The sequence below is a fragment of the Panthera leo genome, chromosome B4, assembly GCF_018350215.1.
Source record: "Panthera leo isolate Ple1 chromosome B4, P.leo_Ple1_pat1.1, whole genome shotgun sequence".
NCBI classification, from domain to species: Eukaryota; Metazoa; Chordata; class Mammalia; order Carnivora; family Felidae; genus Panthera; species Panthera leo.
Window position 1 is genome coordinate 24,580,666 of NC_056685.1, and position 18,630 is coordinate 24,599,295.

Sequence of the window (18,630 nt, forward strand, 5' to 3'; positions counted from 1 at the left end):
AGCGGCTTCTTGAGGTTTTGCTGACAGGGTGCTGAAAGGAAATCATGGCAGTTATACAAACCATGCCACGTTCCAAAACCTCATGTGATGAAATATGATTTCCATCAGTAACCTAATATTTGCCTTTTGTCAAGCTGTCCTTTCTCATTGATGTCATTTAAGGCTTTTTTTTTTTTTTTTTCTCCTTCCAGATTCTCTAAGACGAACTCGTCTGATTCTCTTCGTTCTGTTGCTGTTTGGCATTTATGGACTCTTAAAAAACCCATTTTTATCTGGTAATGGCTCTGACTTTTTTTTAATCTTTTAAATACTTGAATTTTTTTTTTTTTTTTTTTTTTGTAGTTAATATGCCTAAGACTTAGGAGTGAGAAAACATGTATAGTTCTAGTGTCTAGGCCCCTCGTTCCTACGAGTCAGCACTTCACAGATTGGGTCAATTTGAGATTGTTTCTTTTGTGTTGAAGTAGAAAAGTTTTAATCTGTTATGATTATATGCCATTTGCATTGTCAGAGGGCCTACCATATTTACATTGCTTTGTGGATTACAGGAAAAGTTCCTAACAGGAACTTTCCCTACAGGAAAAGTGTCTAACACTGTACAAATTTCAACTTTGACTTGTTTTGGGAAAAGAATATTTTGTTAAAATTTTAAGGTTTATGTTATATCAAAAATGTTAGATTAACTTCTATTAGTGGTTAGTTTTCCACATTTTTAGAAAATTATACCTGTCCAATTATAAAATTTAAAAAACATGTATTAGAATTTTATAATCACAATACAAATGAAATAGTTCTTTATTTCAAAGACACAATAAATTTATGAAAAATTACATATTATTAAACATCAGTTTAAATGAGTTCCATATTTTCTGGGGTTGCCAAGTCTAAAATGAAATGTCAGTTGTAAGTGGTTCTGCTTGCTTTTTCAACTATTCAGTTTTTACCCTGTGTTCTCTGTGTTCTTTATGTTTGATTACCTTGAGAGAAAAAACTGATGTACAGTTAAGAATATTAGTTGACCTGGATCAGGAATTCATCCCAGGATTTGCATGTAACCCCAGATATTTTAAGTTTTTTGTGGCATCAAACCTGAGATGAGATTTTAACATCCAGGAATATTCTTTTTATATCTAGAGTCACCTTCTCTTATCTCATTTTCAAAACAGAACCATTACAGGGACACTAGGTGATAACGGAAGAGTAGGAAAAGGTCTGATTATTCCTTTATGTTTCTTAATTTCTTTTTTTTCCCTTAATTTCTTATGTTAAGTAAAACATATATTAAAATATGAAGTGCATTGCCGTTGAGTAATTAATTTCTTATAAGGTTCAAGGGGGTTCAACTACAAATTTATTTGCCTTATTTATTAAGTCCATCTATATAGATTCTTTTTTTAAAAAACTGTATTTACTTAGCATGCATGCATGGGTGTGCGGATGTGGGGGAGAGGCAGAGAGAGTGAAAGAGAATCCCAAGCAGGTCCTGTGCTGTCAGCACAGAGCCAGACCCAGTGCTCGAACCAGTGTACCTTGAGATTATGACCTAAGTTGAAACCAGGAGTTGGATGCTGAAGTGACTGGGCCACCCAGACGCCCCATAGATTTTTTTATTTCAATGTTTATGTTTTAATTTTAGAGAGAGAGAGTGTGTGTGTGAGTGAGTGGGGGAGGGGCAGAGAGAGAGGGAGAGAGAATCCGAAGCAGGCTTATATTATAGGAGAAGAGGGAAGTACTATTTCATTTTAATTAGAAGGTACAAAGATAGTTTAATGAGGGTCATTGATTCCTTGAACACGGCCTAGAAATCCAGTAGACCTAGTTTCTGTACTTCACTGTGAATTAATGAATGTGAATTTAGATGTAATTTTTCTGGGCTTTCTTAAATCTGAAAAACAAGGTGGTTGGAATTTTATAAATCTATCAGAGATATAAGCATTTCTTTTCTTCTCTTTAGTCCGCTTCCGGACAACAACAGGGCTTGATTCTGCAGTAGATCCTGTCCAGATGAAAAATGTCACCTTTGAACACGTTAAAGGAGTAAGTTAAGTTTACTTTGCTTTCTTCGAATATTATCTAATTATGTAGGGCCAATATTTGAGTTTAAAGGTGTAAAATAGAAAATACATATATATTGGTCTCTACCTCCAGTTCCAAGCACTAAAACTGTTGCAATTTCCTATGTGACAAGAGTACTAGGTGCATTTTGGGTTCTGCAGTTTGGTCTTTGACCCCGATTTCTGACACAGGGCTTCTCAATCCCTAGGAATTTCTTGGGTGATAGCACTGTTTTTTTGTACTGAGGCAACTCTGAGTGGGCTCCTGGGTGGGGACTGGCTATTAGAAAAGACCAAGCCATGATTAGAACTTAGATATTGGGATAAAAGAAATAAAACAGATCTTTCCCTTTATGGATTTTAATTCTAACAGAAATTGGACAATGATATGGCATATAAGGAAATTATAATAGAGTATGTTCAAAAGTGAAGTGTTACGGGAAAATATAGAGCAGGGTAAAGGAGATCGGGAGTTCTGAGAGAAAAGTCACAATTTTAAATGGTGATATTCAGTGTATGATTGAGAAGTTGACACTTGAGTGAACATTTAAGGAAGATAAAGTAAACCATGGATTTTTTTTTTTTTTTAAAGATATTAAGTAATCTTTACACCCAACGTGGGGCTTGAACTAAGAACCCTGAGATCAGGATTCTCATCCTCAGGGGCTCCTGAGTGGCTCAGTTGGTTGAGCATCTGACTCTTGAGTTTGGCTCATGTCATGATGTCACAGGCTCATGGGATTGAGTCCTGTGTCAGGCTCCGTACTGAGCGTGGAGCCTGCTTACGATTCTCTCCCTCTGCCCCTCTTGTGTTCTCTGTTTCCAAAATAAAATAAAAATAAAAATACAACATAAATTCATTAAGCCCCTCTAGTGATATTTGGAATATTCTTTATTAACAACAACAACAAAAAAGAGTCGCATGCTCTACCAACTGAGCCACCCAGGTGCCCCTAAACCATGCGTATATTTGAGCAAAGAACGTTTCTAGCCAGAGGAACATACAGAGCAAGGACCCTGAAGAGCTAATGTGCCTGGCTTGGTTGTTGACCAATGAAAAAGCCACTTGTAATATGTAATAGAATGAGAGCTCTTCCCCTTTCCATACTCTGTTCCCCATTTAAGCATAAATATTTTTCACCTACTCAAATATTAGGGAATAAAGTATCAGAAGTCACTATGCTGCCTTTATACCAAGTAGTCCTTCCCTTCCCTTTGCAATTTAAACATCTGTGAATTCTGCTGGAATTGTGGAAAGGGAATAATTGAGGAGGAGGCTGGGGCAGTGAGTATTTGAAAACTTGACTCCTTAGCGCAGAGGGCCCTTCTCATTTTGTTTAAGGTGTGCAGAGAGCTGAGAGCCTGCATGACATTGAACCTGTGTTGAGGTTATGGTCAGCAAGGCATTTAGTATATGAATAACTTTGAATATTTAAAAATTTTATTTTAATAAAGAACCAAATCTCTTTTTATACGTATATCAAATCTCTTTTTATACATACTTCATTACTTAATATACCACACTTCTTTTGAATAACTTTGAATATTTAAAAATTTTATTTTAATAAAGAACCAAATCTCTTTTTATACATATTTCATTACTTAATATACCACACTTCTTTTGGAATGAGTCCATTTCTGATTACAAAGCTAAAGAAGACATGCTGATAATATTAGAAATGGAACATCACAAGGGGCTCCTGAGAGGCTCAGTCCGTTGAGCATCCAACTGTGATGTCAGCTGAGGTCATGATCTCACGGGTTCATGGGCTCAAGCCCCACACTGGGCTCTGTGCTGACAGTGTGAAGCCTTCTTGAGACTCTCTTTCTCTCTCTCTCTGTCTCTCTCTGCCTCTCCCCCTGCTCTTATGCTCACACTTTCTCCCAAAATAAATAACATTAAAAAAAAAAAATGGGGACATCACAGAGTTTTCAGATTGTCAGAGAGTTTTCCGTGGTAATATTAACAAATACTATAATTATTGCTACAATGTTATATTGCTGTCATTGCTATCAAATCTAGATTTATATGTAGATATATATAAATGTTTAAAGGTATCTATAAATGTTATATATATATTATATATTATTGCTATTGTTATATATTACATATATGTTATATGTTATTGCTATAATGTTATATTGCTGTTATTGCTATCAAATCTAAATTTATATGTAGATACATATAACTGTTTATAGATATCTATAAATGTTATATATATATATATACATATATATATATACACACACACACACATATATATATATATATATATATATTATAATTTATACCATTTACCATAATAGGTATACCATTAGGTGGTACCTGTGGTCAGTTTTACAAAGTCTTTTTGTTTTGTTTTTTACATTGATTTACGTATTTATTTCTAGAGAGAGAAAGAGAGGGTGAGTGTGCGAGCTGGGGAGGAGCAGAGAAAGAGAGAATCCCTAGCAGGCTCCACACTGCCAGCACATTGCCCAAGATGAGGGTCTCAAACCCACGAACCGTGAGATCATGACCTGAGCCGAAACAAGAGTTGGACGCTTAACTGACTGAGCCACCTAGGTGCCCCAGTTTTACCAAGTCTTAAAGAGCTAGTATAGGAATATCATTTCCTTGCTTAGATTTGTTTGTGTAGGAATAATATTATGTATAGCTGCCATAAAAATACTAATAACAGCTTTTATAACTCCATTCATTGTCTTGATCCCCCTAAACTCTATTTTCCTATATAGATTTTATATACCTCAGTTGAGAATTCTCTTGCCACAGAGTCTGGGGAGAGAAATTTTAATTTGAGTAGTAGGTGACATCTAATCTGTTTTCTTTTTTCCTACAATTCAAAGTTATCCTTTACCTTGACCAAATGTATTTTGGTCTTGTTTTAGTATATGAATAACTTTGAATATTTAAAAATTTTATTTTAATAAAGAACCAAATCTCTTTTTAAACATAAATTGTATTGAAGCTTAGTATTCACACAGACCTACACAAATCATAAATCTATACCTTAATAAATCCCATACAGTGAACTCATAATTATCAGCACCCAGCTCAAGAAATCGAATATTAGCAGAAAGTTCCTAGTGTTCCTTTCTTACCACTCTAAGGATAATCATTGTTCTGTTTAATAACATATATTAGTTTCCCCTGCTTTTGAATTTCATATGGACATGTATAATACGTGTAGTGTATATGGCTTTTTTCACCCACCATGATGTTTATGAGATCCATCCATGTTTTTAAATGGAGTTGTAGTTCATTTCATCCCCATTGCATAGTATCTTGTGAATATCACAGTACTGTTTATTTATTCAACATTAGGTGGACATTGAGTTGTGCCTAGTTTTCACCTAAATAGTGCCATTGTGAATATTCTCTGCATGTTTCTTGGTGAGCATATATAACACATGTCTCCTGGGCTTAGGAGTGGACAGAGCTTTGCTTTTAACCGTTAACTTTGTAAACAGTATATTTTCATAATTTAATTGAAATAACTTTTAAAGACCATTTTTAGCCTAAAAAAAAAAAAAACAAAAAACCTCTTTGCTCTTTATCTCTTCCTAGAAACAGTCCTAGGAAAGTATGTAGAAATCTAAGATAATCACGACTTTCATTCTAGATTTTCATAATGCCCTTTGGCCCAGAGATATTTCATGTTTTAGTACACTTTTTTTCAGGTAGTTTCTTTTCTTTTATTTATTTATTTTTTTATTGTTCCTTTGCTGGTTTTTTTTTTTTAATATATGAAATTTTTTGTCAAATTGGTTTCCATACAACACCCAGTGCTCATCCCAAAAGGCGTCCTCCTCAATGCCCATCACCCATCCTCCCCTCCCTCCCACCACCCATCAACCCTCAGTTTGTTCTCAGTTCATAAGAGTCTCTTATGCTTTGGCTCCCTCCCACTCTAACCTCTCTCTCTTTTTTTTTTTTTCTTTCCTTCCCCCATGGGTTTCTGTCAAGTTTCTCAGGATCCACATAAGAGTGAAAACATATGGTATCTCTCTTTCTCTGTATGGCTTATTTCACTTAGCATCACACTTTCTAGTTCCATCCACGTTGCTACAAAGGGCCATATTTCATTCTTTCTCATTGCCACGTAGTACTCCATTGGGTATATAAACCACAATTTCTCCATTCATCGGTTGATGGACATTTAGGCTTTTTCCACAATTTGGCTATTGTTGAGAGTGCTGCTATAAACATTGGGGTACAAATGCCCCTATGCATCAGTACTCCTGTATCCCTTGGGTAAATTCCTAGCAGTGCTATTGCTGGGTCATAGGGTAGGTCTATTTTTAATTTTTTGAGGAACCTCCACACTGTTTTCCAGAGTGGGTGCACCAGTTTGCATTCCCACCAACAGTGCAAGTGGGTTCCCGTTTCTCCACATCCTCGCCAGCATCTATAGTCTCCTGATTTGTTCATTTTGGCCACTCTGACTGGCGTGAGGTGATATCTGAGTGTGGTTTTGATTTGTATTTCCCCGAAGAGGAGCGATGTTGAGCATCTTTTCATGTGTCTGTTGGCCAGGTAGTTTCTTTTAAACCCTAATGTACTTGAGTTTTTTCTTCTCATTGAGAGCTCTTATTTAAAGTTGTCTAACGTAGGGTTGCAAATTGGCTGCGAATATATTATTTGGACAGTGTAATTTAAAATAAATATGGGAGGGTGGCACCTGGGTGGCTCAGTCAGTTAAGTGTCTGACTTTGGCTCAGATCATGATCTCATGATTCGTGAGTTCCGGCCCCGTGTTGAGCTCCGTGCTCATGGCTCAGAGCCTGGAGCCTGCTTCAGATTCTGTGTCTCCCTCTCTCACTGCCCTTCCCCTGCTTGTACTCTGTGTCTGTCTCTCTCAAAAATAAACAAACATTAAAAAATAAAATAAAATAAAATATAAATATAGGGGTGCCTGGGTGGCTCATTTGGTTAAGCATCCAACTTTTGATTTTGGGTCAGGTCATGACCTCACAATTCGTGAGATCGAGCCCTCCCCCAGGTTCTTGTGCTGACAGTGTGGAGTCTGCTTGGGATTCTCTCTCTCCCTCTTGCTCTGCCCTTCTCCCACTTGCACTTTCTTTCTCAAAATAAATAAACATTAAAAAATTTATAAAAATTAAAAAAATAAAATACCTAAAAGAGTACATACACAATTGCATTTTTTTAAATTGTTTTTTGTGGGTTTTTTTCGTTTGTTTTTGTTTTTTTAAGAGAGAGAGGTTGCACAGGCGGTGTGGAGTACAGGGGGGGAGAGAGAGAGAGAGAGAGAGAGAGAGAGAGAGAATGAGAATGAGAGAGAATCTCAAGCAGGCTCCAAGCTCCGGGTGGAGCCCTGATATAGGGGCTCGACTTCATAACCCTGAGATCCTGACCTGAGCCACAATCAATGACTTGTACGCTTAACTGGTTGAGCCACCCTGGTGCCCCACAAATACATTTTTTTCATTTAAATGGATATTTAATATCTTTAATGATGTCTTTTTTATTTTTCCTTGAAAAATTAAAGTCTGGAGCATGAGTTCTGTACTCCTTTGTAGAACCAAGTTGTGATTATTTGCCCTCTGTAAGGGTCTGTTGCTTTCCAGACCCTTTTTCAGTATACTGCTTTTTCACTATATTGCCACCACTGTTGTTTTCATTTGGTCTTCTGCGCTCATCTTTAATATTATTCTGGCTCATAGGTATTTGCATTTGTTACTCATAGTTGTATGCTACCTGATTTCTCATAGGCAGCTTCCTTATATCAGTTTTTTTAAAGTTGAGCTAATGTTCTACTTGACATACTTGTTGACCAGATTGGGCTTTATGCCTGCTAGGGATCTCAATTCTTACATAATTTTTTATATTTTGAGGATGAAATACTCTAAATTTTTTTGGCCACAACCATTTACAAAACAATATCCGTATACTATAGCTTAATTTTAGTCACTGTCCTTTGGCATTTGTTGGGAACTAAATCATTTATAATCTAGTAGTAACTCCTTATAATGAAAATAATCTCATAATGAATCCTAAGTCATTGTTATAACTTAAACACAGGCTTCCTTGTCGTTGATGTACATTAAGTTACATAGTTTGCCCTGGAAGCTTGTAATCAGTTCCAAAGTTCTGGATTTGAAACTTGCTAGGGGAACCTTTCTATTTACAACAAATGCCACTGACACATTTAACTAGAATTTTGAATTTAAGTGCTTGTTAACTGGAGGGAGCACTATTTCTTGAAAAGGTAGGAAGTTGAGAATGCTTTTGTTGGGATATGTAAAGAAATGCATAATGGGGGGTGCCTGGGTGGCTCCGTTGGGTAAGCATCTGACTCTTGACTTTGGCTCAGGGCATGATCTCTCTGTTCTTGGCATTGAGCCCTCCGTTGGGCTCTGTGCTGACAGTGCTGAGCCTGCTTGGGATTCTCTCTCTCCTCTCTGCCCTTCCCCGCTCACACATACGCTGTCTCTCAAACTTACAAACAAAGGAGACTGCACAATTGGCAAAAAGAGTCAGGTGAAAACCCCTTTGTGTTTGCATTTATAAGGTGGCCTTCTTGTGTGCTTCTTTCCCTGAAACAAAGAGAAAGCCAAGTTAACTTCCAGTTACATTTACTACTTTCAAAGAGGCAGCCTTGATAATCCATTATTTAGAATTGTTTGGTAAATTGTGTCACTTTAGGTGGAAGAAGCTAAACAAGAATTACAGGAGGTTGTTGAATTCTTGAAAAATCCACAAAAATTTACTGTGCTTGGAGGTAAACTTCCAAAAGGTAAGATATCTTCCCTTTACCATGACTTGACATCAAAAATACTGTCATCCATTGCTAATTTAATTTTTATCAGATTTAAATGCCTAAAGTTTAATTCTTAATTGCTGTTTTAGAAATAAGTCTTCATTCTAAACATAACATTGTATAACCTTTTTTGGGAGGAAGGGGATTTTGAGTTTTGTTATAATTTCAAACTTTAAGTTGTAAGAACAGTACAGAGAACTCCCTGTACTCTTAACCAGACTCAACAGTTTTTTAGCACTTTGTCCCATTTGCTCATTCACTTTCTTCACATAAATGTATTTTTTTAATTATTTGAGAGTAAGTTATAGATATCATGCTCCTTTAACCCCAAATACCTATTACATATTTCTTTAAAATAAGGATATTCTATTATATAACTCTAATATAGTTCTTAAAATCAGGAAATTTAACTTGGTTCCAAAACTATTATGAAATTCACAGTTATATTCAAATTTCAGCATTTCTCTTACTAATATCCTTCGTAGTAAGGTCCTCCCATCACCCTCACCGACCCAAGTTAGGACCTGATCCAGGTTTACACATAACATTTCGATTTTTCTTTAACCTGAAAAAATTCTTCAGCCTTTTATTGTAGGAGTGAGTATGGATCTTTTATGACCTTACAAATAGTACACACTACTTTGTAGAATGTTCCTCTCTGATGTTTTCCCACAGTTAATATAATTTAATGACTGTTGTGATTTTTAATAAGAAGTACATATTTAGTCTTAATCACATTTCTTACAATTTCCTAGTGTTGAGAGCAACACTGTGAGGTGACTTTTAGAACCCACCTAAGGTTAGGAGCTGGTTGCCAATAGAATCAACCATGTGATTACACAGCTGAAACCTCACTCTCACCCTCCTGACTGCTTGGGAGGGGAGAGTGGCTGGAGGTTGAATCAGTCATGCATGTCTAATGAGGCCTCCATAAAAACCCAAAAGGATAGGGTTCAGAGAGCTTCCAGGTTGGTAAATGTGGAGATGTGGGAAGAGGGGCATATCTAGAGAGGGCATAGAAGCTCAACAATCCCTTTCCTTTTCCTTGCCCTATGCATCCTTTCCATCTGACTGACTGTTCCTGAGTTGTATCCTTTTATAAGAAACCAGTAATCTAGTAAGTACAGTGTTGTTTCTCTGAGTTCTGTGAGCCATCTTAGCAAATTAATCAAATCCAAGGAAGAGATCATTGGAACCTCCTATCTAGAGCCTGTTGGTCAGAAGCCTAGGTAACAGCCTGGTCTTGCAGTTGATATAGGAAGGGATAGAGGTAGAGGCAGTCTTTTGGGACCAAGGCCTTAACTTGCAGTATTTGATGCTATGTCCAGGTAGTTCGTGTCAGAATAGAGTTGAATTGTAGGACACCCAGGTGGTGTTGGAGAATTGCTTGTTTGTGTGAGGGAAAAACCGTAGGCTAAAATTGGGTACAAAATTGTAATGACTTAATGGTGTCCTTATATTATACAGTTGTACTATAATCATTTATATTGAACTTTTAAATGGTTCTGGTGTTTTGCTGTTAAAATGAGCACATTGGGGGCTGGGCAAAGTCGGTGAAGGGGAAGGGAGAGAGCTTCCAGCTGTAGAATAAATAAGTCAGAGGAATAAAAGGCCCAGCATAGGAAGTATAGTCAGTGATACTGTAATAATAGTGTTGCATGGCGACAGAAGGTAACTACACTTGGGGTGAGCATAGCATAATGTGTAAACTTATCAAATCACTATGTTGTATACCTGAAACGAATGTAACTGTGTGTCAGCTCTACTCACATAAAAATTTTTAATTATGATAATAAAATCAGTGCTGTGGTGATCATCTTAAGGTCTCAAGGCTTTGCCCACATGCTTAATTAACTCCTTAGAATGCATTGGAGATTTGCTCATGTGTTATTTATTCATTATGCTAGATTCCAATTCTAGAAATGGAATTGGTGAATTAAAGGAGACACTGCTATTTACATTTGGTTTTGTGCTACGCACTGTCTCTACTGAGAATGTTCAGAAGTATCTAAAACTGTTTCCATGAGTCTGCTAATTTAGGATTCATTTATTAAGTCAATATTATAACATCATAAAGAGCATGTTTAAAACCATAAAATAGTGACACTTTTCTTATACAATATCAAAGGATATTGTATAAAATTGTGGGAAAATTCTCAGGTACCAAAATATATTCTATAAGAAATTGATACAGTGAGGAGTTAAACCAGTTAGGAATAACATGGCAACACAAGGGGACAGTCTGAAGGGTATTTTTCAGCTTTCCTTTAAAAGGGTGTTTTATGGGATGCCTGGGTGGCTCAGTCGGTTGAGCATCCGACTTCGGCTCAGGTCATGATATCGTGGTCTGTGGGTTCGAGCCCCGCATCAGGCTCTGAGCTGACAGCCCAGAGCCTGGAGCCTACTTTGGATTCTGTGTCTCCCTCTTTCTCTGCCCCTCCCCCGCTCATTTCTGTCTCTCTCTCTCTGTCAAAAATAAATAAACATTAAAAAAAATTTTTTAAAGAGTGTTTTATGTTAAAATATAGCATTAATATAATTTTGTTGCCTGTTTAAATATATTCTGAAAAATGAAAAGTTGTGGAAACTAAAGAATTCTGTTATTTCAACTTAGAAGAACTTACTGCTGTTATGAAAATTTTCAAACATATAAAAAAGTTACAAAGCTGTAGAGATGAACTACTTTACATCTAAAGCCTTTGGTATACATCACCTAAGACCAAGCACATTATCCTAAATAAAGAGAGTAATTTATCCTACCAAATAAAACTAAATACTATTTCCTTGTTATCTGGTACTCCAGGTTTTTTTTGAAATTTTCCTCAAATGTCTCTAGAATTTCTTAAGTATGTTTTTTACGGAAGATCATCAAGTCAAGGGTTCATGTATTATGTTTCGTTGTTTAATCTCTTAATCTGTTTTGATGTGACTTTTGTTTAGTGATAAGTTTATATTCCTTTCTCTCAAGATTCTGACTTGTTGAGGACCGATAGATAAGCAGTATTTAAATGATAGAGGGAAACTAGTTTTGGAGAAGATCCTGAAGTTGAATCATTATTTAAAGACATGTTTTGCTTTGTTTCAAAATACTGGTCATGTGTCTTCAACCTCCAAACTATATACATTAGTTATTAACTATTTGTTTTATAGGTTCACATCAGGGTTTTTGTTTTTGGTTTTGTTTTTTTTTAATTTGAATCATTCTCACTTATTTTTTCTTTTAGGAATTCTTTTAGTTGGACCCCCAGGGACAGGAAAGACACTTCTTGCTCGAGCTGTGGCTGGAGAAGCTGATGTTCCTTTTTATTATGCTTCTGGATCAGAATTTGATGAGATGTTTGTGGGTGTGGGAGCCAGCCGTATAAGAAATCTATTTAGTACGTTTTAACGTATCTTTCATACAATACCAAATTTTCTTAATTTTAGGGGAAGAGGGCTTCTTAACCCTTTCTTGGCTGTGTGATTATGATTGATAGCTGACCTAGCCATTGTGGGGGTCAGGTTTTAGGTACTTTAATGTGTGAGCTAAAACAGGACTGTACTTTTCCTCCAAAGAGAAGAGCCAGGAGAGGTGTTTGACGAGGTTGGGGGCTATTGTAAAGCTGGGTTTTTTGTTGTTGTCCTATTCATTTTATTTGTTAATCTGATAGTATGTAATTAAAGAATAATTAGCCTCAAATCTGATTGTATATGGTTTGTGCAGTTGGAAGAGTGAATACTCAGTTGTTTGTGTTGTATATTATTGTATATGATACAGTGTTTTTGAGGCTACTGTTCTTAAATCAGTTTTGAAAGAAAGAAAGAGACCTTCTTTTGTGTTGTGTCTCCCAAATGAATGTCTTTGGTTGGCTTTTGACAACCTTACAGGTTTTTCATATTTATATGACTTTGTTCGAAAAGTATTGATTTCATTAAACTTACTGGAATCTCTTTTGTTTTCCTAGGGGAAGCAAAAGCAAATGCTCCCTGTGTTATATTTATTGATGAATTAGATTCTGTTGGTGGGAAGCGAATCGAGTCGCCAATGCATCCATATTCAAGGCAGACTATAAATCAACTTCTTGCTGAAATGGATGGGTAATTGAATCTTCCTCTGTCTTTGGAATATGGTGATATATTTGATAACATTCGAGAAATTGGAAAAAATGTAGACAACACAATAGTCCCTAGTGCAAGAAGGCCAGACAAGCTTCATTCTCTGTATTGTGTTGTGTCCATAACTAATTGATGTATCAACTGTTCTTAATTGATGACCTCTACACCTTTTTCATTAATTGTAGTGTGACAGGAAAGTACTGACAATAGTAGTCTCTTTGGAGATGTAAAGGGATTGTAGACTGGTTTCTACACAATTTGTGACTAGCTTCTAATGTTGTTGCAGATTAAAAGTTTGTATCAATTTTTATAATCTAAAAAGCAAGAGGTGGGGTTGCTTTGAAAGAAGTATGAACATCTTAAAACCATATAAGGCAGTTTGGAACCAAATAGGAAGTCTAGGAGCAAATCATTTGAATTGGTAAACTTGAGAATAATTTTTCACAAATATGTCAGGTACACAAATAAGCCTTTGTGAAGATCTGTAATCGTAGGTGACTTTGTGATTTATTTTTAGCAGTTTTATTGAAGTATTCTGGCCCAATAACATTTGTTTTTTTCAAAAAATAATAGAGATGTCTTATCACCTGGGTGTAAACAAGATCACTCCCTTTTCTTTGCTGTTACTAAAATTAATGATAAACAGTTTTGTGTAGAGCATTTCTATATGTGTACTGTTTTAATTTTCAGTGAAAAGGTACTTTTGTTTCTTTTTTGATAGTTTTAAGCCCAATGAAGGAGTTATCATCATAGGAGCCACAAATTTCCCAGAGGCATTAGATAAGTAAGTGTGAAAAGACTTCTTTGGTAACTAATGATCATACTAGAACATGGATGAACTTTAAAAGAGAGGGAAGCCCATCACAAAACATCACATATGGTTTCATTTGTATGAAATGTCTCAAATAAACAAATCCATAGCAACAGAAAGGAAATTAGTGGTTGCCAGAGTGTGGGAAGAATGGGGAGTGACTGTTGGTGACTGTGGGGTTTCTTTTGGGGTAGGGGAATAAAAATATTTATTATTTACCAATTTATTATTTAATAACTCAAATGAGAGTGTTGATAGCTGCACAACTCTGAATATATGAAAAACCATGGGATTATCTACTTTAAATTCTGTGATATGCTAATTATGTCTCAGTAGAGCTGTTTAAAGAATCTTTTGGCAAACTTTATATCACAAAATTTTAGGCTGGTGCAGAAAATTATAAAATGAAACTTACAGTTTTAAATTTTTGTTGTACTTATAGAAGTTACTCTTGTTTTCTTTCTTAATATGTTGATTTTTGAGAGAGAGAGCGAGTGAGCGCAGGGGAGGGGCAGAGAGAGAGAGGGAGAGAGAGAATTCCAAGCAGGCTCAGCACTGTCAGCTCAGAGCCCAACGTGGGGCTTGAACTCAAGAACAGTGAGGTCATTACTTGAGCTGAAATCAATAGTAGGATGCTCAGTGGACTGAGCCACCCAGGTGCCCCTGAGTTACTCATATTTTTCTTAAGTTTACTGATTTTTGAGAAGCAGAGGTGTGGGGAGAATTGGCAAAGGGGCAGAGAAAGAAAGGGAGACACACAATCTAAAGCAGGCTCCAGGCTCAAAACTGTCAGTGCAGAGCCCAACACGGGCCTCAAACCCATAAACCAGGAGATCATGACCTGATTCCTTGGTTGACTGACTTGCATGTTTTTGTTTGAGGGTTGTGTGCTATCTATCTGTATCAAACTTTGTTCTGCCTTCTGGTTATTGAAACTGTTTGGGAGGCATGTTTTTAAATTTTTTTTATGTTTTATTTATTTTTAATTTTTTTTTGTTTAGTTTTGAGAGAGAGAGATAGAGTACAAGTGGGGAAAGGACAGAGAGATACACACACACACAGAATCTGAAGCAGGCTCCAGGCTCTGAGCTGTCGGCACAGAGCCTGACCTGGGGCCTGAACCTGAGAACTGGGAGATCACAACTTGAGCCGAAGTTGGGCGCTCAATTGACTGAGCCGCCCAGGCACCCTTAATGTTTTATTTATTTATTTATTTATTTATGTACTTACTTACTTATTTGTTTATTTATTTAGTTAAAAAATTTTTAATGTTTATTTGAGAGAGAGAAGGGGGGAGAGAGTGAGAGAGAGAGTGGGGGAGGGGCAGAGAGAGAGGGAGACACAGAATCTGAAGCAGGCTCCAGGCTCAGAGCTGTCAGCACAGAGCCTGACGTGGGACCCGAACCCGCAAACTGGGAGATCATGACTTGAACCAAAGTTGAACACTCAACTGACTGAGCTGCACAAGTGCCCCTAATATTTTATTTATTTATTTGTTTGTTTATTAAAAATTTTTTTAATGTTTATTTTAGTGAGAGAAAGAAGGAGAGAGGTACACAGAGTGTGAGTGGAGGAGGGGCAGAGAGAGAGGGAGACACAGAATCTGAAGCAGGCTCCAGGTTCTAAGCTGTCAGCACAGCTCCCAACGGAGTGCTCAAACTTGTGAACCACAAGATCATGACCTGAGCCAAAGTCAGACGCTTAACCGACTGAGCCACCCGGGTGTCCCTTGATCCGTGTTTTAAAAGGAGTTGTATGCATATTTATGCTCAAAACTCCAATCTAAGGTGAAATAGGTGATGGGGATTAAGGAGTACATTTGTCGTGATGAACACTGGGTAATATGGAATTGTCCAATCACTATACTGTACACCTGAAACTAATATAACACTGCATATTAAGTATGGTGGGATTAAAATGAAAAACCTCAAATCTCCAGTCTAACTTCAGTTGCCATTATCTTTCCATCTTGTCTTTAGAGTGTCAGTCATACTTAATTGGACCTTCATCATAGTCAGATTATTAATTTATATTTTCTTTTTATATTCTCCTTTTAGTGCCTTAATACGTCCTGGTCGTTTTGACATGCAAGTTACAGTTCCAAGACCAGATGTAAAAGGTCGAACAGAAATTTTGAAATGGTATCTCAATAAAATAAAGTTTGATCAGTGTAAGTCTGATTCCATTAACACCAACTTTACTATTCTGTCTATAAAAAATGGTAATATTTCATTCCACCCTGTTTGTGGTCCTTACTTGATAGATGTCTCCAAAGACCAGTTTGTTTTACGTGTCCTTTTTCCTCTCCATTTGTATGTCCTTTTTAAAGTTTATTTTATTAATTGTATATACAAGAGATTCTATCATTTGAATCCTGATTCTAAAGGAAGTTTTCTTCCAAGTGTTCAGATACGTAACACTTGAAGATAAATGTATGTATAAATGCTTTGGGGATGAATGTAAAATATGAAATACTAGGAAGCATATATAATCACTTTGGGGCTAACAGAGGCAAACTGTAAAACAAAACACAAGAAAATATTATGGACTCAAATAATAAACACAGCTGTCACGCTGTACTATTTTCAAAGATAGGTGAATAAATTTGTTAAACCAAATATGTTTCCTATAATAAGGAGAGCTTTTATAAATGTACATATAATACTATATATGTATAAAGTATTTAAAGATGAAATTCAGAAAATAAAAACAATATTTTATCTTTGAGTATACTTTATCAGTTTGTGGTTAGGCTAGTAACAATATAGGTCATAATTTGAAGGTTTATAAATCATGTCTGGCAACTCTGCATTTCTTTGTTTTTCACAAAGTTATTTAAATTTAAGGACTTTTGTGATTTGTCCTGTTGGCAATATTAATAGTATATTTAGTGGCAGTTTGGGCTTTTTTCCTCTAGAATTTAATAAAGTGAATTTATTTGGTAGTTGCAGTGAGATAAATATTTTAAGTTCTAGTTGAGGATAGCTTTTTTCTTTTGGAATATGAGTTGTTTGTGAAGAGCTCTTCTGAAATTTCAATGTTGTCTTCTATTTTCATAGCTGTTGATCCAGAAATCATAGCTCGAGGTACTGTTGGCTTTTCTGGAGCAGAGTTGGAGAATCTTGTGAACCAGGCTGCATTAAAGGCAGCTGTTGATGGAAAAGAAATGGTTACCATGAAGGAGCTAGAGTTTTCCAAAGATAAAATTCTAATGGGTAGGTTTTCTCTGTCTCTCTCTCCCTCTCTCTTTTTCTTTTCCTGTCTTACCCTGTTCATTATGTTAGAGAATAAGTTCTTCTTTTTGAGAAAAAGGTTATAAAAAAGAAAGGTACAGGAGCAAGAAAATATATACTCAAAAGTAGCCATACAATTGGGCCTCTTAAGAACAAATACAGTTTATATGATTATACTGTTTGGGGGCGTGGGTGTCATGTGTTTTCTCTTATCTGATAATGCTGCTAAAAGAGTAACTTAACTGGGGCGCCTTCCTGGCTCAGTTAGTTAGGTGTCTAACTCCTGATTTTGGCTCCGGTCATGATCTCACGATTTGTGAAATGAAACCCCGCGTTGGGCTCTGCCCTGAGAGCACAGAGCCTGCTTGGGATTCTCTCTCTCCCTCTCTGCCCCTACCCTGCTCACACAGACCTGATCTTTCTCTCTCTCAAAGTAAATAACCTTTAAATAAATACTAATTTTACTAATTTTCAGTATTTGATTTTAAATCTTGGTTGAGTTCAAAACAGGTTAGTTAGGACATTCCTGTTAAAATTTACATTTATTTTCTAGAATTAAACTTCCCTTGTTGATAGTAAGGATTAAGATGATAGCTCTTAGAATTTTGTTTGTCACTTGGAAAGTTGTTGTTTAAAATATTCATTAATTATATTAAGTCATGTTACACTAAGAATGACTTAAAGGCAAATGGGTTTTAGTTGTCTAATTATACCTTCCTAATGGAGTGAATTAATTAAAATTTTATCCTTAGGGCCTGAACGTAGGAGCGTGGAAATTGATAACAAAAACAAAACCATCACAGCATATCATGAATCTGGTCATGCTATTATTGCATATTACACTAAAGATGCAATGCCAATAAACAAAGCTACAATCATGCCACGAGGCCCAACGCTTGGACACGTAAGTATCTTGTGGCGTATGTTTATTTGTTTGTTTTCCTTTCAAATAGCACTCTCCAAAAGCTGATGAAGGGAATTATTGATGAAAATAATTTAAAAGAAAATTCAACTAATTCCCAAGTTTGTGGATCACTTTCTTCTGAAACATTCTGACAACAAAGGAGTGACAACAAAGGATCATTCTTAAATATGTCTTTGTGCTCTTTCCTCCACAGAGAAACTGTGTTGGCGGTTCAAGAGTTTTTCTAAGGTTTTTCTCATTGAGTACACGTTTCATTCTCATCTCTTTCTAATGAAAGACGTTTTAAGCACTTATGTGTACCCGGGGATAAGTTTGTCCTATTGCAGCGTTATGTATCTATTACATATATAAAATGAATTTTTGCTCTCTAATAATTTTTCTGATTTTTTTGTACTGCCAGTTTTGTCATCAGTCACCCAATGACCGTCTCTACTGATTGTCTCAGTTAGAGCTGCCAGCATCATGATTTTAAGTACAATAGTGAGAGCCAAATGATAATTCTGATTATTAATATAAATATTTCAAGCGGTATCTAAAGTTTTTCTTTGTTTCCGATTGTCTAGGTGTCCCTGTTGCCTGAGAATGACAGATGGAACGAAACTAGAGCCCAGCTGCTTGCACAGATGGATGTTAGTATGGGTGGAAGAGTGGCTGAGGAGCTGATATTTGGAACTGACCATATTACAACAGGTTGGCTGTAACAAATGGCTTTAGTTCAAATTGTGCTTGC

General features: G+C 36.2%; 1 protein-coding gene across 1 annotated transcript in view; it reads left to right on the top strand.

The window, feature by feature from the left end:
* The window catches only part of YME1L1 (YME1 like 1 ATPase), a 50,710-nt gene that overhangs the window by 24,698 nt on the left and 7,382 nt on the right, over nucleotides 1-18,630 (top strand). Inside the window, exons 7-16 of the mRNA XM_042945180.1 lie at nucleotides 192-275; nucleotides 1,955-2,037; nucleotides 8,722-8,812; nucleotides 12,061-12,213; nucleotides 12,781-12,913; nucleotides 13,653-13,715; nucleotides 15,800-15,912; nucleotides 16,802-16,957; nucleotides 17,728-17,879; nucleotides 18,464-18,590. Of these exons, the coding sequence (XP_042801114.1) occupies nucleotides 192-275; nucleotides 1,955-2,037; nucleotides 8,722-8,812; nucleotides 12,061-12,213; nucleotides 12,781-12,913; nucleotides 13,653-13,715; nucleotides 15,800-15,912; nucleotides 16,802-16,957; nucleotides 17,728-17,879; nucleotides 18,464-18,590 (1,155 nt within the window). The remainder of the gene's footprint in view (nucleotides 1-191; nucleotides 276-1,954; nucleotides 2,038-8,721; nucleotides 8,813-12,060; nucleotides 12,214-12,780; nucleotides 12,914-13,652; nucleotides 13,716-15,799; nucleotides 15,913-16,801; nucleotides 16,958-17,727; nucleotides 17,880-18,463; nucleotides 18,591-18,630) is intronic.